Source organism: Saimiri boliviensis, chromosome 14 (genome assembly GCF_048565385.1).
Source record: "Saimiri boliviensis isolate mSaiBol1 chromosome 14, mSaiBol1.pri, whole genome shotgun sequence".
Lineage (NCBI taxonomy): Eukaryota > Metazoa > Chordata > Mammalia > Primates > Cebidae > Saimiri > Saimiri boliviensis.
In genome coordinates this window covers 71,675,031-71,702,597 of record NC_133462.1, presented here as the reverse complement: position 1 = coordinate 71,702,597, position 27,567 = coordinate 71,675,031, and the positions used below count along the sequence as shown (strand labels likewise).

The 27,567-nt window shown below is 39.1% G+C and overlaps 1 protein-coding gene across 1 annotated transcript in view; it reads left to right on the top strand.

Moving 5' to 3' along the window:
- Positions 1-1,306: 1,306 nt before the first annotated feature.
- Positions 1,307-27,567, top strand: part of RAB3GAP2 (RAB3 GTPase activating non-catalytic protein subunit 2) — a 107,533-nt gene continuing 81,272 nt past the window's right edge. Inside the window, exons 1-2 of the mRNA XM_039463429.2 lie at positions 1,307-1,528; positions 21,550-21,614. Of these exons, the coding sequence (XP_039319363.1) occupies positions 1,414-1,528; positions 21,550-21,614 (180 nt within the window). The 5' untranslated portion in view covers positions 1,307-1,413. The remainder of the gene's footprint in view (positions 1,529-21,549; positions 21,615-27,567) is intronic.

Below are 27,567 nucleotides of genomic sequence, written 5' to 3'. Positions count from 1 at the left end.
CTTTGGGAAGTGTGTAAATGCCTACAGGCCTTTGTGCTAACATAAAAATAATTTTTTTTGGCTTTTACTTTTTGGAAAAATAACTTAAACTTCAAGCCTGTTCAGAGACAGCTCAATTTCTTCATTTAGAAAATGGGATAAGACACACTATTTTTTTTTCTTTTTTTAACTATTATTTAATCTTTAACTGAAACCGCCTTTGCAAAGACACACTATTTTAAAATGGCATTTGTGACTATGCAAATGGACAATGTAAAGTACTTTCAAAAATAGAAAATGCTTTGTAAAAGAAACAGGTTATTTTATTTACTCCATGTACACATTCCATTCCATTTATTTCTTCAGCAAATATTTATGAAGCACTTACTAGCATAATCACAATTTCAGTTAAATAGTTGAGTACAATAATGCCCCCTTTATCCATGAGTTCATTTTCCATATAATTATTCAATTTTATTATTAGTTATTGTTAATCTTTTACTGTGCCTAACTTATAAATATGTATAGGTAAAAAACATAGTACACATACATAGGCTTCAGTACTAGCCATGGTTTCAGTCATCCACTGGGGGGCTTAAAACATATCCCATTGGATTAAAGGTAACTACTGTAATTAATTGCTTACTGCGTGTATCGGTTACTAGAATTCTAGCTTTCTGGGAAAAGGTATTCTCTTTTGTTCTCTAATGCTGAACACCCTGCGTGGCTGGCATTTAAAAGACTAACAAATATTTGTTGAACGGATAGATGAATGCATGAATGAAAAACCAAACGAATAATGAAAGCATAAGTGTATATAATACATTATAACACGTACTATATTGGGCTTGCATAGCACTATGGGAATTTATAGCAGGAGCATTGTAAAGCCAGCCTTGACGGGGATAATCTCCGGAAGAGCAATTAATCTTTTCGAAATCCGACTCTTGCAGGATACGGTCCCCCACTGGCCTGCCACTAGTTTAAAACAAATTATTTTCTGTGAAACATTAGGATCGTGCCAATAATCCGGCATCGGTAAGACCGGCTGAATGAGTCAAAGGCCTGCGCGGACATGTCCAATTAGAACACCTCTGGCTAAAAGCCAGAATGAATGAAAGGGTTCATTCCCGGGCATAGATGCAGTACTGGGACTGAAAAACTGCCCCAAGCCTCCAAGTTGGCGTGGGCTCCACCCGCAGCTGCGGCGCCGTGGTCACGTGACCCGGGCCTCCCCCCTCCTTCGCCGCCTGGGCCTGCCTGCGCCTGCGCATTACTCCGAGACGGCGGACTCGCGTCAGTGACAGCTTCCGGTTTGGTTTCTCCGCCTCCTGCTTGGCTTGTGCTGTCGGGGCTCGGCGGCGGCCTCATTGGGGTGGAGGGGGCAGGGCGTGGTGAGGTGAGGTGAGTGCCGTAGTGGGGTTCCCCGGAGCCATGGCCTGCTCCATTATCCAGTTCTGCTACTTCCAGGACCTCCAGGCCGCCCGGGACTTCCTCTTTCCTCACCTCCGGGAGGAGATCCCCAGCGGCGCCGTGCGGAGGGACCCCAGTAAGTGCCTCTCGCCTCGCCGTGCCTTCCCCGGCTTCTGCGCGGCTGGTTCGGGTCTCCTACTCTGCGCCGTCTGCCTCTGCCCACTGGACCCTCAGTTCTTCCCGTGCCTCCCTTCCGCACCGGGATGACCCCCTGCCCCCTCGTCCTAAAGCTCCATTTGTGTTGTCTTCCTCTCGACCCAGCTTTTCTCCTCAGCCCCTCTGATTCCTGGCCAAAAACTGCGTCTTGCTTCCTCTTGGCTCTGCCTATCACCGCTTCCTCCCTCCCCCCAGCCCCCACCACATTGTCACATTCCTAGCTTTCTCTCTGAGCATCTTCTCCGTCTCCCCATCTTCAGCCTGGGGTCGTTCCCTATTTCATGTTGCCTGCTCCGTGATCGTATCCTCCCTGTTCCTTGCCAGATGTCAGCGCTCCACTCTGATACTGCCCCAGCGCCCAATCCATTCCATCCCGGGGACTGTGGCCTTCTGTCACCTCCCCTCCCTAAAGTGTTCGTCATCCCCCCACACTCTTCCTTCTTCCATCCGCGTTCCCCCCATTCAGATTTTGAGAACAAATGGCTGACTGACAAATGAGTGTCCCTAGAGGTGGTAAGACTCTCAAAGAAGGAAAATAACCTGTCAGGAAGTGAGCGAGAATCTACATTAGGAACCAAAATTACAGTGACACAGCCAAGAAAGGTTAATTTGCTTTATTGGGATGAGAAGCCTTCCACTTGTTTTTATCATCAAAGTGTTAAATAAGCCCTTCCCCACATAGTATAAAGTTCCAGGGCTAGTTAATTAGACACTACATAGGTTCTCAGAATTTCCTACATTTCCTCTTTTGAAAAGGTGTGCCTTCTGTTTTATTTTGTTTTCGCATTTCCAGCACATTTGGCTTTGTAGTACAGTGCTCTCACTTTGTGCTATACTAGAATGGTGACATAAGGCCCACTAAGCTCCTTTCTCTTTTTTTAAATTTAGAAGATATCAAATCAAACCCGTCTGTGAATGATTACATACTCTGTACCAGTCATTGGTGCTACAAACCAAATAAGGTTTCTAGGAACTTACGTTGTACAGACAAATCATTAGCTGCCATTCACTGTGATTGAGATATATATGAGGCACTTTGCTGAAGTGGTGATGCTTAAGCCTACGTTTGAAGTACTAGTCAGAGGAATAAAGGAGTGGTAGTAGCATGTGCAGAGGAAGGGAGGCCTGACATGGCGTGGTATTTAGAGAACTAAGAAAAGCTGAATGGCTGGAGAGGAGGACGTGAGGGGAAGTGTTGGGGCAGTAAGGCAGTAATAGTAATAAGGAGCTAGATCATGAGAAGCCTTGTGAAAGTTGTGGCATATCTCTGAAAGTTTAAGCAGAGAAATGACATTGTCAGATTTGTACTTAATGTAATCAACAACATTTGTTGAAGACCTGTAATGTGCTTTGGCAGCAAAGTGGAGGAGAGATTGGAAGAACGGAAATGGATTGGGAGGCTCTTCCAGTATTCCAAGCGAGAAATGATGTGAGCTTGAACTAACAGCCTTAGTAGGATGAAGATGATGGACTAGATTAGAAAAATGTGAAGGAGTTAGAATCTGCAGGTGATGGGCATTGTAACTAGTAAGTGAGAGGGAGTTTAGGAAACGTTTGGCTTGTGGTTTGGGCAAGTGTATGTAATAAGATAATGAAGGATACAGGTTTTCAACCATTTGCATTTTAAATGTTTATGGTATGTCCAAGTAAGGACATCTGGTTGAACACCAGATTTAGATAATCTAAACAGTAGGGCCAGAGATGTTATTTGGGGAACTGACAGCAAAAAGCGTCAATTCAGTCTCAATTATGTATGCTGTGAAATGCACTGAGTAGTGAAGCTATAAGCCTAGAGGAGCACTGGTGTTTGTTTAATAGTCAAGTAGAGGTTACTGGGAAGAAAACTAAGAAGGAGTAAAAGAAAGAGGAAGATCAGGTGAGAGAAGACCCTCAGAGCTGAGGAAGGTGAGAACTTGATGAAGGTGAGGAATGATCAGCAGTTTTGCAAATGCAGCAGGGGTCAGGTTCCTCAAAAAATTAAAAAGAATTATCATATGATCCAGTTATCCCAGTGTAGGGTATATATAAAAAAGAATTGAAAGCAGGGTCTTGAAGAGATGTTTCCACACCCATGTTTATAGACATTACACAGTAGCCAAGAGGTAGAAGCAACCTAAATGTCTGTCGATGAATGAATGGATAAACAAAATGTGATATATACACACAATGAAATACTATTTAGCCATTAAAATTAAGGAAATGTCACATACTATAACATGAACTTTGTTGAATTATGCTAAGCGAAATATGCCAGTCCCAAAAAGACAAATACTGTATGATTCCACTTAACATGAGGAATCTAAAGGAGTCATTTATAGAAACAAAAATAGAATGGCAGTTACCAGAGGCTGAGGGAAGGGAGAACAGGGGAATTGCTTAATGGACATTGAGTTTCAAATTTGCAAGATGAAGTTCTGGAGATCTTTTTTACAACTGTGTGAATACACTTACTACTGAACTGTCCACTTAAAGATGGTTAAGATGATAAATTTTATGGTTTTTTTTAAACCAAAATACAAAATGTCAATTAGATTGATGATAAATAGATTATTTAAAAATGAGACAAAGCTGCTTACGTTGGAAAGTGACATAGGTTCCGATAGCTCCAGGCCCTACCTGACTGCTTTTACTGCTAAAAGGATCAATATCTTGGCTCACCTGTAACCCATTTGCAGCATGCTGAGAATCTCTGCTATGGGCAGAGTAGTCATTGATGGTTTTAAGTAAAAGTATAGCAAAAGTATTTTAAGGTTTGTGTTTTAAACAGATATGTTTGGTAGCTGTGGAGAGAATAGATTGGGCAGTTCAAAGCTAGAGGCAGGTGATCATTAGAGACATAATTGTAGAAGTTCAGATTAGAGCCAATAAAGGCAGAACTAAGGTAATAGCAATGGCAATGGAGTTTGAGACTATTAGAATTTGTGCTGAGAAATAGGATAGCCAGACAAATATTTTAGAGACATTTCTTTGTTGGCAAAGAGAAGAATGAATGTGAGTGATACGTAAAAGCAGAAGTAGAATGACCAGTTAGGAGGCTGTTGCGGTATTGCAGAAGAGGAGATCATCTTTTCCTTAGCGTGGGTTTCCTAAGAGGTTATTTTATAGTATACACAGTGACAGTCCTGGAAGTATGACAAGTATTTTTGAATGACTACTATGCTTAATACAGTTTGGGACTATTGAGACCCTAAATGAAGAGTAAGTCGTTGAACCTTCCTCATAAAGAAGAATTCTTGAAACTCCTAGATATCTGCTGTGATCATATCTTGTCTTTAAAAAAGAGACCAGAAATGGCCCCTTGAACACAGATTACTTTTCTTAGGACATTGTGAGTCTAAGTGTCACATATAAGTTCCCCAGAAGAGAGAGTCTCATCAGGTCAAGAGAGTGGACGTTACTTATTATCACACTGTCATCATCCATCCCCCCCCCCACTTTTAATTAAGGTCTGTAAAATCAGACATAGAAGCCATCACCTGGCTACTCATACTCTACCTTTCAGATGTTAAAATCTTAGTACTATGCTGTTTAATATGGTAGCCACTAGCCACATATGGCTATTTACATTTAAGTTTAGATAAATTGTAATTAAATTTAAAAAATTCCTCAGTCACAATGGCTACATTCGAAGTGCTCAATAGCCACATGTTGCTAGTGGCCACCATATTGATCAGCACAATGTAGAATATTTCCATTATTACAGAACATTCTATTGCAAGTATTGCCTTAGTGAGACTTGTATTTCTTTCTTCCTCACCTTTTAAGTTCAGGGGTGCATGTGCAGGATGTGCAGGTTTATTATATATGTAAATGTCTGTCATGGTGGTTTGCTGCACAGATCACCCCATCACTCAGGTATTAAGCCCAACATTAATTAGCTATTCTTTCTGATGTTCTCCCTCCCCTCTCCACCCCAACAGACCTTGATGTGATTTGTTCTCCCCGATGTGCTTATGTGTTCTCATCATTCAGCTCCCACTTATAAGTGAGAACATGTGGTGTCTGTTTTTCTGTTCCCACGTTAGTTTGCTAACAGCCTCCCATTCCATCCATGTCCCTGCAAAGGACATAATCTTGTTCCTTTTTATGGCTGCATAGTATTCCATGGTGTATATATATGCCACATTTTCCCTTATCCAGTCTATCATTGATGGACGTTTAGGTTGATTCTGTGTTTTTACTATTGTATAGTGCTACAGTGAAAATATATGGGCATGTATCTTTATAATGGAACGCTTTATATTCCTTTGGGTATATACCTACTAATAGGATTACTGGGCCAAAAGATACTTCTGCCTCTAGGTCTTTGAGGAATCACCACACTGCCTTCCACAATGGGTGAACTAATTTACACTCACACCAACAGTATAAGAGCATTTTTTCTCTGCAACCTCACCAGCATCTGCTGTTTTTGGACTTTTAACAATAGTCATTCTGACTGCCATAAGATGGTATCTCATTGTGGTTTTGATTTGCATTTCTCTAATGATTAATGATATTGAACTTTTTTTCAGTATGTTTGTTGGCGACATGTATGTCTTCTTCTGATAAGTGTCTATTCATTTCCTTTGCCTTTTGTAATGTGGTTGTTTTTTCTTGTAAATTTGTTTAACTTCCTTGTAGACTCTGGCTATTAGACGTTTGTCAGATGGATAGGTTGCAAAAATTTTCTCCTGTTCTGTAGGTTATCAGTTCATTCTGACAATAGTTTCTTTTGCTGTGCAGAAGCTCTTTAGTTTAATTAGATCCCATTTGTCAGTTTTTGCTTTTGTTGCAATTGCTTTTGGTGTCTTCATCATGAAATCTTTGCCTGTGTCTGTGTCCTGAATGGTATTGCTAGATTTTCTTCTAAGTTTTTTATAGTTTTGGGTTTTAGTTTTAAATCTTTAACCCATCATGAGTTCAATTTTGTGTATGGTGTAAGGAAGGGGTCCAGTTTCAATTTTCTGCATATGGCTAGCCAGTACTCCCAGCACCATGTATTAAATAAGGGGTCCTTGCCCCATTCCTTGTTTTTGTCAAATTTGTTGAAGATCACATGGTTGCAGGTAAGTGGCCTTATTTCTGAGTTGTGTTTTGTTCCATTGGTGTATGTATCTGTTGTTCTGTTCTCGCACCAGTATCATGCTGTTTTGCTTACTATAGCCTTGCAGTATAGTTTTAAGTTGGGTAGAGTGATACCTCCAGCTATGTTCTTTTTGCTTAGGATTGTCTTGGCTATTTGGGCTCTTACTTAGCTCCATATGAATTTTAAAATAGTTTTTTCTAATTCTGTGAAGAATGTCACTGGTAGTTTAATGGGAATAGCATTGACTCTATAAATTACTTTGGACAGGATGACCATTTTTATGATACTGGTTTTTTCCTCTCCATGAGCATGGAATGTTTTTCCATTTGTTTGTAGCCTCCCTTTTTTTTTTTTTTTTTTTTTTTTGAGCAATGGTTTGTAGTTCAATTGTTCAATTGGGGTCAGTGGTGATATTAGTCTAGCTAAAGAGGTCTGTTTTATTAATTTTTTCAAAAAACCAGCTCCTGAATGCATTGATTTTTGTGTGTGTGTCTCTATCTCCTTCAGTTTAGCTCTGATCTTGGTTATTTCTTGTCTTCTGCAAGCTTTGGGGTTTATTTTCTCTTGATACTCTAGTTCTTTTTAGTTGAGATATTAGGTTTTTAACTTGATATCCTTCTAGCTTTTTGATGTGGGCATTTAGTGCTATAAATTCCCTCTTAACACTGGTTTAGCAGCATCCCAAGGATTCTGGTACATTGTCTTTTTGTTCTCATTAGATTCAAAGATCTTTTTGATTTCTGCCTTAATTTCATTGTTTACCTGAAAGTCATTCAGGAGCAGGTTGTTCAATTTCCATCTGGTTGTGTGGTTTTGAGTGAATTTCTTTTTTTTTTTTTGCACTCCTCCCTCTGTCACCCAGGCTGGAGTGCAGTGGCATAATCTCAGCTCACTGCAACCTCCGCCTCCCAGGTTCAAGTGATTCTCCTGCCTCAGCCCTCCAAGTAACTGGGACCACAGGCATGTGATACCAAGCCCGGCTAATTTTTTGTATTTTTAGTAAGAGACGGGGTTTCATGGTGTTATCCAGGGTGGTCTCAATCTCCTGACCTCATGATTCACCTGCCTCAGCCTCCCAAAGTGCTGGGATTACAGGCGTGAGCCACTGTGCCAGGCCTTTTGAGTGAATTTCTTAATCTTGAGTTCTAATTTGATTGTTCCGTGGTCTGAGAGACTGTTATTTCAGATCTTTTGCATTTGCTGAGGGGTATTTTACTTCCGATTATGTGATCCGTTTTAGAGTATGTGTCATGTGGTAGTGAGAAGAATGTATATTCTGTTCAATTTGGGTAGAGTTCTGTAGATATCTATCAGCTCCACTTGTTTGAGAGCTGAGTTCAGGTCCTGAATATCTGTTAATTTTCTGTCTCCATGATCTAATGTTGTCAGTGTGGTGTTAAAGTCTCCCACTATTATTGTGTAGGAGTCTAAGTCTCTTTGTAGTTCTCTAAGCACTTACTTTATGAATCTTAGTACTCCTGTACTGGGTGCACATATATTTAAGAGAATTAACTCTTCCTGTGGTATTGAACCCTTTACCATTATGTAATCTCCTTCTTTGTCTTTTTTGATCTTTGTTTGCATAAAGTCTGTTCTGTCAGAAACTAGGATTGCAACCCCTGCTTTTTTTCTGTTTTCCATGTGCTTGCTAAATTTTTCCTTATCCTTTTGAGCCTATGTGTGTCTTTGCATGTGAGGTGGGTCTCTTGAAGATAACATACCCATAGGTCTTGGCTCTTTATCTAGTTTGCCATTCTGTGTCTTTTTTTTTTTTTTTTTTTGAGACGGAGTTTCGCTCGTTACCCAGGCTGGAGTGCAATGGCACGATCTCGGCTCACTACAACCTCCGCCTCCTGGGTTCAAGCAATTCTCCTGCCTCAGCCTCCTGAGTAGCTGGGATTACAGGCACGCGCCACCATGCCCAGCTCATTTTTTGTATTTTTAGTAGAGACGGGGTTTCACCATGTTGACCAGGATGGTCTCGATCTCTCGACCTCGTGATCCACCCGCCTTGGCCTCCCAAAGTGCTGGGATTACAGGCTTGAGCCACCGCGCCCGGCCATTCTGTGTCTTTTAATCAGAGTATTTAACCCATTTGCATTTAAGGTTAGTATTGTTATGTGTGAATTTTACCCTGTCATTATGATGCTAGCTGGTTATTTTGCAGACTTGTTTATGTGGTTGCTTCATAGCGCCACTGGTCTGTGTCCTTCAGTGTGTTTTTGAGGTAATGGTTTTTCATTTCCATATTTAACGCTTCCTTCAGGAGCTCTTGTAAGTCAGGCCTGTTGGTGATGAATTTTTTTAACATTTGCCTATCTGAAAAGGATCTTATTTCTCCTTCACTTATGAAGCTTAGCTTAGTCAGATATGAAATTCTGGGCTGGAAATTATTTTCTTTAAGAATGTTGAACATTGGTCTCCAGTTGAGAGACCTGCTGTTAGTCTGATGGGCTTCCCTTTGTAGGCTGCCTGGCCTTTCTCTCTGGCTGTCCTTAACATTTTTTCTTTCATTTTGACCTTGGAGAATCTGATGATTTTGTGTCTTGAGGTTGATCTTCTTGTGGAATATCTTACCGAGGCTCTTTGCATTTCCTGAGTTTGAATGTTGGCTTGTCTTGCTAGGTTGGGAAAGTTCTCCTGGATGATATCCTGAACTTTCCACTTGGTTCTATTCTCTCCGTCTCTTTCAGGTACCTCAATCAGTCATAGATTTTGTCTCTTTATGTGATCCCATATTTCCTGGAAGTTTTGTTCATTCCTTTTTATTGTCTTTCTGTCTATTCTTGTCTGTATTATTTCTGAAAGATTGTTCAAGCGCTGCGATTCTTTTCTCCACTTGGTCTGTTCTGCTATTGATATTTGTGATTGCACTGTGAAGTTCTAATGTTGTGTTTTTCAGCCCCGTCAGGTCAGTTATCTTCCTCTCTAAACTGGCTGTTCTAGCTATCAGCTCCTGTATTGTTTCATCATGATTCTTAGCATCTTTGCCTTGGGTTACAACATGCTCCTTTAGCTCAGCAAAGTTTGTTATTACCCATCTTCTGAAGCCTACTTCTGTCAATTCAGCCATCTCAGCCTCAGTCCAGTTCTGTGCACTCGCTGGAGGGGTGTTGCAGTCATTTGGAGGGGAAGAGGCACTCTGACTTTTTGAGTTTTCAGCACTTTTGCATTGATTGCTTCTCATCTTCAGTCTTTGAGGTTGCTGACCTCTAAATGAGGTTTTTGTGGGGTCTTTTTCGTTGATGATGTTGTTGTTTTCTGTTTGTTTTTCTTTGTAACAGTCTGGCCACCCTACCATAGGGCTGCTGCAGTTTACTGGGGGTCTGCTTCAGACCCGAGTTTCCTCAGTTTCTTCTGTACCTGGAGGTATCACCAATAAAGGCCACAAAACAGCAAAGATGGTAGCCAGCTCCTTCCTCTGGAAGCAGCATTCTGGTGGAGTACTGACCTGTTGCTGGCCCGCGTGTACCTTTAGGAGGTGGCTGGAGACCCCCGTTGGGAGGTCCCACCCAGTGAGGAGGAATGGAATCAGGGTCATACCCAAAGAAGCAGTCTGGGCACAATCTGACAAGGCAGCTGTTCTGCATTGTGGAGGACCCTTCCTCATACAGACTGTCTATCTCCACAGCCAGCAGGCTAGAGTGGCTGAAGTCTGTCAAACCACAGAGGTGATGGCCACCCCTTCGCCCCTGGGAACTTGAACACATCTCTGGTGCATTCCAAACTGCTACCATTGGCTGACTGGAATTCCAAGCCATTAGGTCTTAACTTGTGAGGTGCTATGGAAGTGGGGCCCACAGAATGATGCTGCCTGACTCCCTAGAATCAGCCACCTTCCTAGAGATACATACAGATGGATTTCCCGCCTTGCCAGGGATCTCAGGGGTGTAGTATGTAAAACTCATGGTTCTCTGTGTGTGCCTGAATGGCTGCTCTACCAAGACTCCACACAGCTCTGTGTATCAGACCCAAGACCCTGGTGGTGCAGGCTCATGAGGGGATCTCCTGATTCATGGATTGCAAAGTTCTATGGGAGAAGTGTGGTTTCCTGGGCAGGGTAGCACAATTACTCACCTCTTCTCTTGGCTGGAGATGGAGGTTTCTTTGGCTATAGCATGTTTTTAATGGTTATATAATATTTCACTGGAGACTTCACCAGGCTCTGTTTAATAATTGCCTGATCAATGAACATTTTTCAGGTTATTTCTGATATTTTCTGCTATAAGAACAGTGGTCCACTAAGCAAGTATCCTTATACATGTGGGTCACAATTGCCAAATTACTCTAAAAATTGGTTTTCAGGTTCAATCTTATTTATGATAATCAGTGCCTGTCTACAAATATGCTTGTCAACATAATGTTACTAGTGTCTTTGACTTTTGCTCTTCTGATAAATGCAAAATGGTAAATCGTGGTTTTAATTCACACTTCTTAAAATTGAGAAAAGTGGAGCATTTTCAATGTGTATCAGTCGAGTAGAGCTTGCTTTGTAAATTAACTGTTCGCAACTTTTGCTGATTTTTAAATTGGATCTTTAAACTTTTTCTGTTTTTTACAAATGTTTATCACGTCCTGTGTGTGTTTGAATCCATGTTGCTTCTGGGTGGGCCATCGCCCCCTCCAACCCCATTTACTTTTCTTTGGTCTCCTTGGGTCAAGCTGTTTGTCCAGTCAGTCCCGATGTCAGAACCTGGGTATCTCAGTTGAAGGTTCTGAATTCACTTGCCCTTTTTCATTCCTCACCGTGAGTGCTGCAGACCACAGCTGCTTCTAATCAGCCGACTTGGGTCTGGAACTTCTTTTAGACTTTCTGTGCTCAGTCAACACACACACACACACACACACACACACACACACACACACGCTCATTGAGAATTTTATTCTTAATTTTCTATTGTTATCTCATTTTTATAAAATGCGTATCTGCAACCTTTTGGAGTTTATGTATTACATAATATCTATATCTTTCCAAGTCAAGTAATTTATAGTTTTCAGATATGTATAGCTCTAGCATTTTTTTTTCTTTTTTCTTTTTTCTTTTTTTTTTTTGAGGGAGGGTCTTACCCTTTCACCCAGGCTGGAGTGCAGTGGTGCCATCATAGCTTACTGCTGCCTCTACCTTCTGGGCTCAATTGATCCTGATGCTGCCTCAGCCCCCCAAATAGTTGGGACTACAGACATGTGCCACCATGGCCAGCTATTTTTTATATTTCTTTGTAGCGATGGGGGTCTCTCTGTGCTGCCTAGGCTGGTCTTGAATGTGTGGGCTCAAGCAGTCCTACTACCTCAGCTTTCCAAAGTGCTGGGATTACAGACATGAGCTACCACACCCAGCCTATAGCATGTTTTTAATGGTTCTATAATATTTCACTGAAGACTCCAGCAGACTCAGTTTAATAATTGCCTCATCAATGAACATTTTTCAGATTATTTCTAATATTTTTGCTGTAAGAACAGTGTTCCACTAAGCATCCTTATATATGTGGGTCACAATTGCCAAATTACTCTAAAAATTGTTTTTCATGTTCAGTCCTATCTGTGTATCTCTATGTGTACTTTGAAAAAAAACAGTAATAGCAAGATTAGGCTGGTTTAGGAAGGATTTAATTTAAATATAGAGAGATTTCTCAGAGTCAGTAGTGGAAGAGTAGAGTAGCCTAAGGAAGAAAGGTATATAATTGGTTTCTCCGGAACATGCAGAAGTTAGCTTTAGTTAGCAATTTTTATATACCTTTACCTACATTTCATAATGTTGCACCCCTCTTCACCTTATTAGACATGCTTATCTTTTTCTGTTGCTTTGGATATAAAAAATAAATAATATGTAAACATGAAGTTGTTAAAATTATAGACATGTAAAATTTTTAATGTATGTAATAAACCCTTTAGTAAGTGACTAATATGAAATTTATTTTCAAATTAGTATTTCTTGCTAATATGAAATTTCATGCTAATATGAAATTTGTTTTTCTATTTTGCATTTCCCTAGAAATGGAAAACAACAATTCTGATGTATAGAAATATAAGAGGTAGCTCCTGTATTCTTTAGATTTTTCCTTTTTCTTTTAGCTTTGATGCGTGCCTTGCCTTTGTCAAGAAGAGCCAAGTAAAATTCACTGAATCCCCTGAATTATTTACAAGTCATACGTTGTAGAGGTTCTTACTTTTTATAGAAACAAGTACATTATCTCTGTTTTTTCTCATCTCGGAAGAACGGAAATGAATTTACTTTTTTGCTGAGATCTTTTATTAGACCACAGAAACTAAAGTTTTCCTTTTCCTAACATTTAATGGTTTCAGTTTCTCATTTAGTTTTTGAACTTGACATACTCATATTGGAAAAAGCAAATACTATCAAATTAATTGCCCACTTCTAGAATTCAATTTCCTTTCTAGCTTCAGATTTTTGTTAAATGAAAGAAAACCATACACTCAGTTTATGAGGACAGACTGTTCAGAAACAAATTAGAACGATGTATTTGGGGAATTAAATAGAGCTGTGGAAAGCAGAAGTTGAATTTCTTATTTAGGCTTTTGTTGGTAGAATAATTCATTGATTGGAAATATTCCTTTTTATTGATTAAAATGTGTTTTCTGTGTGATTTGAAGGTTTCATTTATCAAGTAAGAGTCATAATAGGTTTTTCATATTAGTATAATCTAATCTTGTCAAGAAAAAAGTTCTCTCTTTTTTTTTTTCTTTTTTTGAGACGGAGTTTCGGCTCTTGTTACCCAGGCTGGAGTGCAGTGGCGCAATCTCGGCTCACTGCAACCTCCGCCTCCTGGGTTCAGGCAATTCTCCTGCCTCAGCCTCCTGAATAGCTGGGATTACAGGCACGCGCTGCCATGCCCAGCTAATTTTTTGCATTTTTAGTAGAGACGGGGTTTCACCATGTTGACCAGGATGGTCTCGATCTCTTGACCTCGTGATCCACCCGCCTCGGCCTCCCAAAGCACTGGGATTACAGGCTTGAGCCACCATGCCTGGCCCCGAAAAAAGTTCTCTTAAGGGAATTTTGGTTACATTTTATATTTTGAAGTCATTGGTTTTATTTGTTCAGGCAAAACATTTAGCGTGATGAGGGTAAGAACAGGAGTTTATGGTTATGTTGCCAGTTATTCTAGATACTATTCCTATTATTTCATTATCAAAACTAAAGCTAAGAAATGGTACTTTTAATTATTTTTTCTCACTAATTAAAATGGAATGGAATAGAATAAAATTATTAATATTATGTTACATATAGAAGTTATTTGAAGGCTGGGTGCAGTGGCTCATGTCTGCAGTCCCAGCACTTTGTAAGGCCAAGACGGGCAGTTCACTTGAGCTCACAAGTTCAAGATCAACCTGGGCAACATAGCGAAAACCCATCTCTGCAAAAAATACGAAAATTTGCCAGACATGGTGATGCATGCCTGTAGTCCCAGCTACTTGGGAGGCTGAGGTAGGAGGATTGCTTGCACTCAGGAGATTGAGCCTGTGAGCCGAGATCACATCATTGCATTCCAGCCTGGGCAACATAGCCAGACCTTGTCCTTCACCATCTCCCCACACACTCACAAAAGTTGTTTGAAAAAGATGGTTTGGATCCTGAATATAAAGTCTGTATATGTAAGGTTTATAAAACATAATCTTTTGTATTTGTTGTATTTCTTTTGAAATGCAAAAGATCTAGAAACAACAGCTGATTTATTCATTGTATTTTAAAATATTAATGTAAATACAGCTGCTTTTCACTGTTTACAATAGCAAAGACCTGGAACCAAACCAAATGCCCGTCGATGATAGACTGGACAGGGAAAATGTGGTACATATACACCATGGAATATTACGCAGCAATCAAAAATGATGAGTTCGTGTCCTTTGTAGGGACATGGATGAACCTGGAAACCATCATTCTCAGCAAACTGACACAAGAGCAGAAAATCAAACACCGCATGTTCTCACTCATAGGCGGGTGTTGAACAATGAGAACACATGGACACAGGGAGGGGAGCACTACACACTGGAGTCCGTTGGGGGGAAATGGGGGAGGGATGGGGGGTGGGGAGGTGGGGAGAGATAGCATGGGGAGAAATGACAGATATAGGTGAGGGGAAGGAAGGCAGCAAATCACACTGCCATGTGTGTACGTATGCAACAATCTTGCATGTTCTTCACATGTATCCCAAAACCTAAAATGCAATAAAAAAAATTTAAAAAATAAAATAAAAATTAAAAAAATACAGCTGCTTTTATGGGGGATATAGGGAAGCATTTTAGTAAGAATGTCATTTTCAATAAGTATTCATTTAATAAATATTGATTAAGTACCTAGGATACTTTTATGTATGTGTATGTGTAAATGTGTGCACATACACAGGACGCATGTTTTCTGTTCTTTAAGAGTCTAATAGTTGTATAGACAGGGTGTACATTTATGTTAAATCAGATAATCACATGTTAACTAATAATGCAGCAAATTACCCAAAACAGTATATAATTAAGTTCTGAATAAGAAACAGTCAAATACTATTGTTTCACCAGAGGGTAAGCTTATCGGTGGATGCAAGAAAACTTCATAAAGGATTCACCTTAGTCTGGAGAAGTCGGATTTGGAGAGGTAGAGTCATATGGGAAGCATTTAGTTGATGGGATAGGCAAAGGCAGAGAGTAAGAGAGAATGTTGTATTTGGAGAGTGATAATTATAACAGCTATTTAGGGTGTCTATGTGCCAAGCACTGTAAAAGTGCTTTGCATATTTTAACTGTAACAACTCTATGAGATTGGTGCAGTTTTTAACCCATTTTTGCTAAAGAGGAAGCTGAGGCAGTAAGAAATTTAATAAACCGGCCAAGGTCATGTAACTCTTTAGAAGGTAAAACTGGGCAGCCAATCCAGTGCAACCTGACAACTCAGTTAGACCTGCGATTTAATTGTTATAGACTTGAGCTGTTTTACACTGTAGCCACTAGCCACATGTACTTTTGAGCACTTGCAATGTGACTAGGAAAAACTGAGATGTGCTCTGCATGTAAAACACACATCATCAGCCTGGGCAAAATGGCAAGACCTCGTCTCTACAAAAAAACAAGAGAAAAAATAATTAGCCAGGCTTGGTGACGCATACCTGTAGTCCCAGCTACTTGGGAGGCAGAAGTGGGAGGATCACTTGAGTCTCAGAGATCAAAGCTGCAGTGAGCTGTAATTCCACCACTGCACTCCAGCCTGGGTGACAGAGAGACCCTTTTTCAAAAGTAAACTAAAAAAACACTCATCAGATTTTGAAGACTGTATATCTATCTCACAAATAATTTTACATTGATTATGCATTGAAACAATATTCTGGCTGTATTATGATCAACTATATCATTAATGTTAATTTCACCTGTTTCATTTTACTTTTTAATGTGGCTATTAGTTAATTTAAAATTACATAGGTAGCTCATGATATATTTCTATTAGACAGTGCTGTTTAAGACTGCATACCAGTGAATGAGCAGTCCACCTGGAGTGAAAGAATAGAAGAGTGATGACAGGCAAAGGAAAATAATATTTAAGATTAAATTAGGCCGGCACTTAGGTGTATCCTTGAGGTGATCCATGCATTCACCATCTGCCTCAAGTTTTCAGGGTGGGGAAGGTAGTTAAATAGAGATTCCTGGATCCATTGCAGACCTCCTGAAACAGAATCTCTGAAAGTAGGGCCATCTCCAAAACTTCAGTTATCCCTAACTCATTATTTTAATTTCTTCATTGTAAAGGTTTAATGTGTACCTGCCAAGGGGGATCTGCAGGAGAGACTATAATGCTGGTTTTATGAAGGCACTGAATGTAAATGCTATTTTCTTAATTTTCTAACCAATTTTGTTGGATTGGACTACAGTAAAATGAAAGACATTGCTTTTTGGAGATTGGGTGGTTGCTACTTATTTAATAAATAGAGAAAATAAGAATTTTAATTGCCCTATAATTTGTAGTCTAGCCTTTCACAGAAATGAGGGCCACATAACTCTGGCTGTGGGATTTAGTGATTGGTGCAATGTTGGAATCTTTATACTGGACCTAGACCGTCCTAAAGAAGTTGGCTGTCCTGGTGTCCTTAATTCTGTGATACACTTTGTTAAACTGATTTGCCTTTTTGAGTTATACCAGAGCTTAGGGCTTTCAAATTATCCTGTCCTACAAGAGATATTGATCTATTTATTCTTCTAAAAGACAATCATTGTGAGCCATTTTTAGCTTTCCTTGGAAGTAATTGATAATAAATTAACCAAATTAGTCATATTTCTTCATGATGACATAGTTTATGAACCTCAAGGCCTTACAGTAATATTTCATATTAACCTAAAACAGTGTATAGTTCTCAAACTTACATTGGACATTGCTTTGGCTACCTACATTCTTGACCAATGATCAATTTAAAAATACTAATGATATTGATTACAGAATACCATCCTTCTTAGAAAGGTTACCAGAAGGAAGTACTGTGCCTTAATAGAATTCTTTACATGAATGGCAATTTTATTAGACATTCATCAGCTATTTTCTCAATATATACCTTTTTTTTTTTGTACTAAAGAATGTGCTTGGCCCACTTGCATAATCTGAAGGCATAAGAAATAACTTTGGTAAAGTGCTGGGATTCTAACACTTTTTAATAGCTGACAATAGCTATCAACTAATTGCTTGCAAAACATTCTCAGATGATTTTCAATAGGACATAGGAGGCCACAAAAATTAAATCACTGGCACTGAGTAGAAATAGCCACAAGGTTATTGCCCCACTGGCAAAACATTTCCTGTTTTTAAGCAGACACATTCTCTCAAAGTATTATAAATATACTTAGTCTTCTAGAGCAACCTACAAAAAATATCTTTAACTTACCTGAATAATAGTGCTGTTTCGCCTCTCTTTATCTTGACTTGGTTGGGGAAAATGTATTCCTGTGATAATAGAAGATGCTCAATTGAATTCTCTTTCCTTTTTGTTGAAAGAACCTTTCCAGTCAAGGGCATTGAAAATGGGTAAACCTTCATGAATCTAAATATCTTGTATAAAGTATTTCTCAAGGTCTTTTTTTTTTTTTTTTTTTTTTTTGAGACGGAGTTTCGCTCTTGTTACCCGGGCTGGAGTGCAATGGCGCAATCTCGGCTCACCGCAACCTCCGCTTCCTGGGTTCAGGCAATTCTCCTGCCTCAGCCTCCTGAGTAGCTGGGATTACAGGCACGCACCACCGTGCCCAGCTCATTTTTTGTATTTTTAGTAGAGACGGGGTTTCACCATGTTGACCAGGATGGTCTCGATCTCTTGATCTTGTGATCCACCCACCTGGGCCTCCCAAAGTGCTGGGATTACAGGCTTGAGCCACTGCGCCTGGCCTCAAGGTCTTTTTTTTCTTGGAGGTTCTGAATTGTGGCATAGAGAGATATTGGTTCTCTGCAGGGGTAGGAAATCCAAATTACTGCTGTCTTCTATTTGTTTATATGAGTCATTTGTGAATTGAGTCAGGTGCTTTTTATACCAATGTAGAGGAGAAATAACACACTTTATATTTCATACAGCATTCAACAGAGGTTATATGCACAAACTTAGCTCTTTGAAGGCTTATTTTCATTTACATTTCCAGCACTTAGCACAGTGCCCCAAACATAAAAGATGTTGTATGTGTTGAATGCATGAATAATCACGACCTTCCTGAAGAGTCTAAATTCTGCATGGTCTTTTTGAGATTGTGGTAATTTGATGTATATGTTATTTTTATAGCAATTTAAAAATTGAATTATGAACTTTATAGTAATAAGCTGTTTTAGATACTTTGCTTTCTAACGTGAGATATAACGCATATTCTGAAACTTTAAATGGGATAGCCTAGTTGTCTGCCTTAAACCCACAATAAGACAACTGTTTTTGGTGCAGTGGAAAAATTAGCAAAATAAAGATTGCCTAATTGAATTACACTGCCAAAAAACAAACTATAATTTTCCAAGTTTAAAAAAAACTCTAAATCACAACATTAAGGGATTGTTTCTATTTTAAAATAAGAACCTCTTTCTTTTGGCCTTAACTGTAAACCCTACTTTTCCCTAATTTTACCCTCATGTGCCACAGTAGGAATACATATAGTCTAATACTTAGGAGTGTTGTAACTGAGTGAGTCAGAAGGAAAGCGCCATGCTCTGAGTTCCAAATTAAGAGTCCTTTATTTGCTGGCGACCGAGAGACAGCTAATGCTCAAAATTCTCTCAGCCAGAGGAAGGGGCTTGATTCCCCTTTACACCTTGATTTCGCTTTATACCTTGATTTAGATCGCAGAGGGGGAGCCTAGCTGAAGTGGAATTTTACAGAAGCAGAATGAGCAGGTTAGAGGGACGTGGTTGCAGACCAGGGTATTTTCCAAACAAGCTCGTAGGGGGTGCCAAGGAGAGTTAAACACAGTATCAGGTGTGTTTGCCAAGCAGGATGTAGTTACAACAGTTATATGGTAGGATAAGCATAGGGTCAGCGTGACGTAAGCACAGCATCAGTGTGGCCCAGTTATGCACCTGAGGGAGATGTGGTAAGGAGGGAGAGGCAAAAATGGAGCTTGTCAGGCTCACAGCTAAGATGCAGTCAATTAGGCTAGCACAAGTTAGGTTATTACAGGAGTATGGGTTTTGGAACTCAGAACTGAACTCAGGCTCCACTGTGCCACTTACTCCTGTGTGATATTGGTCAAACTACTTAAACACTCCAAGAAATCTGTTTTTCTCATTGTAAAATGGGGACAATAAAGGATCCTGTGATGTTTAAGAGAGCTAATAATGTCTATAAAGCATTTCAGCATATAGAAATGTTTAATACATGTTAGTTGTCATAGACATTGCATCCTTCTGCCTCTTTCATTCATGTTGATGTTTTCCCCCAGCCTTCCTAGCTACTTTTTAAAGACTGAATTTCTTTATATTTTTTCCCATCTCTTACTTTCTCATCCAAGTTCCCATAGTAGTCCACTACTGCACTCACCGTGTATTATGGTTTCATGTTTGTCTACCTTCTATAATATATCATGAATTCTTCAAAGGCAAAGAGTATGTTTGTATTTTTCTCAGCTCCTACTACAGGATTTGCCACATGGTGTTTAATAGAGTATTTGTTAAATTGCTAATTGACTTGTACATGGAACTCTTCTATAAATTGTGCAGTGTTAATCAAATGATAGTGCTATTTTAGGACTTAATATATGCCTATTAGGAAGTAATTATTTGGCATTTAAGTACAGAATATTAGACTGTTACCACAAAACTAATCGAACAGTGACTCCAAGTACTAGACTATAACAAATTTTTAAATTATCTATATGAAATTGATTTCAGGAACCTTTAAAACCTTATACATAAGTGAATCTATTTGCCTCCTTCCTACTGTAAGTCATCAGGATCAGTCCCATCTTTTAAATTGACTTCCCCCAAGAATTTTAAAGCTGATTGCTTAAATATTAAATATAATATTTTATTTAGCTAAGTCTTGACCAGCACTGAGAACTTGGTATGTGTCAGGCACTGAGGACTTTAGTATGCTATCTGGTCCTTACAACAACCCTTGTTTTCCATGCCTTTATGATTAAAAACTCTTGTTTTCCATGCCTTTATGATTAAAAACTGTAGTTTAAATGGGTAATTTGCACTAGGCCACAGATATAGTAAGTGCTAGATCCAGGATTTGAGCAAGCATTCAGTACTTTATATGTATTACATCAAGGGTGGATGCAGTGGCCCACGCCTGTAATTCCAGCACTTTGGGAGTCCAAGGTGGGTGGATCACTTGAGGTTAGGAGTTCAAGACCAACCTGGCCAACATGGTGAAACCCTATCTCTATTAAAAATACAAAAATTGGCCAGGTGTGGTGGCGTGTGCCTGTAGTCCCAGATACTCCAGAGGCTGAGGCAGGAGAATGGCTTGAACCCGGGAGGTGGAGGTTGCCTTGGGCCAAGATTGCACCACTGCACTCCAGCCTGGGCAACAGAGGGAGACTCCGTCTAAAAAAAAAAAAAAAAATATATATATATATATATATATATATATATATATAACCTCAATTTAAATTTTTTAAGAAGATAAAGTTCAAATAAAACTTAGGCAGTGTGATTCTGAGGCCTAAAGTTTTATTCGTACCTTATTGCATATAAAGTATCTCATGCTTGTCTCAGAGTAGTTGTTCAAAAAATGATAGTTTTTTTCTCTTCTGATAAATTAAAAAATGATTATGTAAAAGCCTGTCACATGGACATTGTAAGGAAATATACTCTACTCTCTAAACCTATCTGGGCTTTTATATCCCTTGTTGCATTGTTGTTGACCGTCTTATTTTCCTCTGAGAGGATGTTCCCACATAGAAGAAATAACAGAATATCAGAAAAGGGTGTAGAATAGTAGGTTTGTCTCGTTTCAAAATTCAGTTTACTTTTTCACTAATGATTTATCAAAAAACAAGTTACTTTGTAAAGTCATCTGTGTGAAATTTTAGGTGTTTTGTCACTGTGTATATTTGTTTAATATCTTGAGTAATAAACATTTGTCTTTTTTAGATTTTTTTAAAAGTCACCTTTGCAGTTTGAGTGTGAATTAATTTGATGTTCAGTATCTTAAGATCCAAATAATCACACACAATTTTACTAATAACTTGCACACAGTTTTACTAATACATACATTTAGAAATTCAGTAGGTCAAATATTTTCTGATCGTTATTACATATAGCAAAATCCTACTATAACACAGTTTACCATTATTTTCTTCCTTAACATCAGCATTATACAGGGGTTGGTTCTATTATTATGTTTAAAAAAATGCTTTAAAGATATTTAAAGCTCTGTATTTCATGCAAGCATTGTTCATCTTTTTAAAAATAGGTAAATCAACAGACTGGGAAGATGATGGTTGGGGAGCATGGGAAGAAACCGAATCCCAAGAACCTGTAAGTCTTTCCAAATGTATGCATGTTTTCTGATAGTGGTATTTTCCTTTTGTAATGATGGTGATATATTTCAGTGTCAGGTTGACATTTTAAAATCTTTGTCAAGAACATATTTGTGCTTACTTAATAGTCCTGAACTAGATACATCTTCTTGAAGAACTTAATGACATTGTAGCTAAAGCAGGTGTCTTCATGCATTTTGTGTTGTTATAACAACACCTGAGACTGGGTAATTCATAATGAATGGAAATTGATAGGCTCACAGTTCTAGATGTTGGGAAGTCCAAGATCAGAGACCAGCATCTGGCAACAAGCCTTCTTGGTGCATCATAATACGGTGAAGATGATAAGACCTGAGGGTTGTGAAGAGGGTGGGAGGAAAGAAAACATGAGCCAAACTCCTCTTTTTATAAGAAATTCACTCCCACAATAATGAACTAACTCCCTCATTAATAGTATTAATCTATTCATTCTGCTCTCATGGCCTAATTACCTCTCATTAGGCCCTACTTCCCAACATTGGGGATTAAACTTTGAACACATGCTTTTTGGGGGCACATTCAAACCATAGTAGTGGGCTAAATGGAGAATAATTGTTTTAAGAGTCTTTATTTTTCTTAAGTTATTCTTTTACATTCTTTTACTATTCACTCAAATATTTGCTGTACCTACCATATTCTAGGCATTTTTCTAGGTGCTGGGAGTATAGCAAAGAACAGGGTAGACAAAGTTCATATATATGTTAGTATATTTTCACAAATGAATAATAGAAAATCTAACTTAAATTGATTGGCTTAAATACAAAGAAATTCACTTACATAAAAGGAAGTCCAAAGATAGAATCAGGCAATTCAAATATGTCAAGTTCTTTCCTTCTGTCTACATTTTTTTTTTTTTTGAGACAGAGTTTTGCTCTTGTTACCCAGGCTGGAGTGCAATGGCGCAATCTCGGCTCACTGCAACCTCCATCTCCTGGGTTCAGGCAATTCTCCTGCCTCAGCCTCCTGAATAGCTGAGATTACAGGCATGCACCACCATGCCCAGCTAATGTTTTTTTTGTATTTTTAGTAGAGACGGGGTTTCACCTTGTTGACCGGGATGGTCTTGATCTCTTGACCTCGTGATCCACCCGCCTCGGCCTCCCAAAGTGCTGGGATTACAGGCTTGAGCCACCGCGCCCGGCTCCTTCTGTCTACTTTATATAGGATGAAGCAGCATTGGCTTCATCCTAATGCCTGTTTCACTCACAGATGTAATGGGCAACATGTTTCTTCATTAACGGTTAGAGAGAGAAAAAGACTCAGGCTTTTCATGACTCTTCTAGAAATTAGGGAACTACTTTCTTAGATGTCTCTAGCAAACCTTTCCTTATGTCTTCTTGGCCAGGATTGGGCCACATGCTCATTTCTGAACTAATCACTGGCAAGGGATATGAGATATTCATTCTTGAATCATATTATTCCTTGGAGTTGGAGGATAAAAGGGTCAGCTTCTCTCGAGGCCTGTGGCCACACAGGAGGAGTTGATATCTGAACAAATCAGGATTTTTTTTTTAAAGAAAGAAGAATTAATATTAGATAGGTCTTCTTACAGTCCTATTTCTAGGAGCTTATACTCAATGAGAGGGAGACATAAAAAGAAAGATGGATGAAAAGTGTCAAGTGATGGTAATAGGTATGCTGAGAATTCAAATAGTAATGTGATAGCAAGTGATCAAGTGACTGTTATAGATTTGGTGGTTAAGGAAGTCTTTTCGGAGGATGTCACAGTTAAACTGAGATCTGAAAGGCAACATGGAGTCAGCAACGTGAAAATCTGACAGAGAGCATATAGGCCAGGATAACAGCTCATGCAAAGTCTCAAGGCAGGAATGGGCTTGGGAGTTTGAAGGAACATAAAGAAGGCCCAGTGTGATATAGCAGGACTGAGACTGTTACAAGATGGGGCAGAGAAAAAAGCAGGCCAGATGTCAAGCTTTGTGGATTTGATGTTTATTCTCAATACAGTAGAAAACTACACTTAATCTGATTTCTGACTGTAACAGCTCACCTTGGCTACTGCTTGCAATAGGTTGAAGTTGGGAGCAAAAGTAGAAACCGGGGGAGACCAATTACAAGACTGTTGCAGTAGCTTAGTTGAAAGATGATTGTGGCTTTGATTAAGGTGGTATATTAGTGAAAATGGGTAATGGATGGATTCTGCATAATTTTCAGAGGTAATGATAAGACTTTCCAGTGAGCTGGTTATGAAGGATGAGAGGAAAGTGAAAAATCAATAACTTCTTTGATCTGGGGTATGGTGTGAAACAGATAAAACATGATTGTTGAAAAGACTGATATTCTCAAAAAGTGAGTAATAGATATTCTCTTTACTTTTGTTAATATTTGAAAATATCCATAATAAGAAGTTTTAAAAAAACCTTCCCAGGTATTTGGCTTGAATAACCAGAGGGATGTTGTATCATACTGAGTTGGGGAAGGTGAGGAAAAGAGCAGCTTTAGCAGAGAAATGAGAGAGCATCATGTGCTAGGAAGTAGAGAGATATGCTCATGTAGTGGAGATTTATGGGAAAACTCCATGAGGAGATTAAGAACAGGAAACCATTTCAGAAGACCTCAAGGAGAATTAGGATGTGTTGAATAGGATAAAATGCAGCTCAAGGAAGTTGATTACCCCAGCACCTCTGTGAACAACACCTGGTCCTCTTCTTTTCTAATGCTATGTCAAAATGGAGCCTCAGCTACTCTCTCTCTGCTCTTACTGACTGCTTTCTGCTTACTCATGATTTCAACTATTTCATGGCTTTGGCTATGTCTCTTGTCTGTGGTTGTCTTAGATTCTTTCTCCTTTTTTGTTTCACATTCAGACGTCATATGAAGATTTTACTGAGTCTGTTGATTGCAACCTAATACAGGATATTTGGGGAGGGGGACATAGTGTTTATACCAGGCCACTTAATGGGACATCAGCAGATCTATTAATGCTGCCTCCTTATCAGACATTCATCAGTAGTTTAATTAGCTATGGCAAGAATGAGGAGGGGAGGAAAGGAAAGGAGAGGAGAGGGTTTGTGTAAACAAGCTCGGAGATTCTTCATGACTCTGTGAAACCTTTCAGAAAGGGATGTGCTTTGAGAATTTCCCAGAAAGCGATAGTGTAACTAGCAGTACATGTGGTATTTGGTACAGTTGCTTTTAGTATTTGCTTTCTGGAATCATGTAGCTGAGTTACCATTATAAATAATATAAGAGACTTCCAAGTAAGTTTGAGGTTTACTGGACTAAACCTCACAGCCATTGCGTGTTAAAGTGGACACATGCGTTTATAATTTCAGAAGAGGTTCCAGTATGACAGTTACTATCAAATATATAAAATTGTGCTGGTGCTGAGTTATAGTATATTTATTTCAGATCCAGATGGCCACATCTTAAAGAGCCCACTGGTACATACTTGGCTTTTTCTATAATGGGTTTTTGTTAATATTTGTGAATGACATAGTTAGGCATTTGTGTGAGAGGCTAGTTGTCCTTAAAGCTACCTGCTGATTCTTCCCTGATAAAGTATTAAGTGCGTTAGTTTAGTCATAATGTGCCACAGACTTGCTTTTTGACTCATCGAAAATGTGCCTTCCTAAGGGTGCTTTACTTTATGGCATTATAACCTAAGGACTAGAAAAGAAGGAAAAGGTGCCACAAAATGGGGTCAGAGAAGCAAGCAGGCCTGAAACAAGGCTTTGTAGACTTTGAATTTATTCTAAATATGATCAGAAACCACATTATCTGATTTCTGGTTTTTTAACCAGAAACAAGGCTTTGTAGACTTTGAATTTATTCTAAATATGATCAGAAACCACATTATCTGATTTCTGGTTTTTTAAGCTCACCTTGGCTGCTCTGTGGAATAGGTGTAGTTAGTTTTTCTTTTCTTCTTAATTAGCTATACTTCTCTACTCTTGAGGGTCATGGGCCTCTTTATTTTGCAGTATTTCATTTTGATGTGCTACTGTTGCAGCTGATTCTAAGTGATATGGAAAATGATATTGTCGTTAGAATGCATAAATGTTAACACACTTCCTTTAAATCTGACCTGTAAAGCGTGTCTTCTTTTTATCAGCAAGGATATACTAAATCTAGAGGTAACCTAAATCTAGGGATCTCTAGGGATAAATCTAAGGATCTTTTAACTGATGTAGTTAAAAGCTGAAAGATGCTCCTACTCATTCTACAAACACATAAAAATACTGGCATTTAGAACATTATTTCATCTGGATAAAATTTGAATATTTACAAATGGCCCTAATGGATGAGAGTGGCTTGGTGTTCTTTGTCTTAATCGATTTGCTCATGTTGTGACTTGACAAACAGAGCAAGTGAAACAGTATTGATATACCTCATTCACAACAATTTGGGGTGGACCAGTTCTTATTATACACCTTTGAACCCCTGTATCTTGTCATGGGTCCCATGTATACGGTGAGGGAGAATGCATTTGGGTGACAGTAAAAGGAGGCAGGGACAATGAAGTTCAGAGGTTATCTAGATGTTCAAGTTATCCTGTTTGTTCAAAAGAGCTTCTTTGAATTTGGATCCTTTCCTTAAAATAAGACATCTTTGCTGAAGGAGACTAGTGGGTGGGAATAAAAATGGCATTGTGGCTAGGGTAAGGCCTATGACCTCTCCCTTGAACAGCAGCATCAACCAGAACTTTCCACATATAGCACTACTATGAAGTTTTGCTGAGCAAAATGTTTTATACCAGAACTATTAGAAATCTACTGAGCTGAGGTAAGAGACTCTTATTTCTACTACCGTCTATGATTATGAACAACTCCAGAACTATAACCAGCTCCGAAGGCAAGAATTAGAATAAATTTTATCAGATGTGTGGAATGTAAAAGTATATGCTCTAGTTGCCTAGTTAGAATGTAAAGGGGTGGAAAGAGAACCTTTTACTCTCTCTTATTAGGAACAGATAGCAAACTGAAAACCTACCTCCTCTTGAGAGTCCAACTGAGTCTTGTCCACGTTAAAGAAAAAAGCCAGGATTGGAAGAAGTAGAGTGTCTTGAAGTCAATTTACACTTGTGTCAAGGCATTATAATTATAAAAACAATTATAGAGGCCAGATGTGGTGGCTCACACGTGTAATCTCAGCATTTTGGGAGGCTGAGGTGGGCAGATCACTTGAGGTCAGGAATATGAGACCAGCCTGGCCAACATGGCAAAACCCCATCTCTACTAAAAATGTAAAAATTAGGCATGGTGGTGCATGCCTGTAATCCCAGCTACTTTGAAGGCTGAGGCAGGAGAATTTCGTGAACCTGGGAGGTGGAGGTTACAGTAAGCCGATATTGTACCACTGCACTCGAGCCTGAAAAACATGTCTCAAAAAAAAAAAAAAAAAAAAAAAATTATAGGATTCTTTACCAGTTGCTATTGGGTTGAGGTTATTATAACCAGAAGAGGGTTAACTTTTTTTCTATGTTAGTCTGGCATTACAGAGATGGTATGTTTTGGTCTTCAGGTGTGCTACAGTAGTGTGTAGATAAGTCACAGGAGGGAAAGCAAACAGGAAAGTGGAGCAGCAACCACTGCCACTGAATGCTGACATGGAGGCCAACTGGCTGCTACTGAGTTCAGCAAAAAACTAAAAACTCCACAGTGCTTTTTAGCTCCATAAGTCTGTTAAGTCATTGAGAGTAGTTTCTTATTTTTATGGCAGAAAATGACTTTTATGTTCAGAGAGACAGTACTGGGATCTGGACAAGGCTTTTCTAGGAAAGGAGAAAGCCTCTTTTTTTCTGACTCTAGGTTGATTCTGATTCTGATTTATAGGTGTCAGCTATAATAACGGCTTAGTGAAGAAAGCATATTTTAATATACCCTATCAGCAGTAGCCAGCTATGTCCAAGAAAGCATGCAGCTATGACAGTGGTAGAGTTAAGAGCTTTAGTG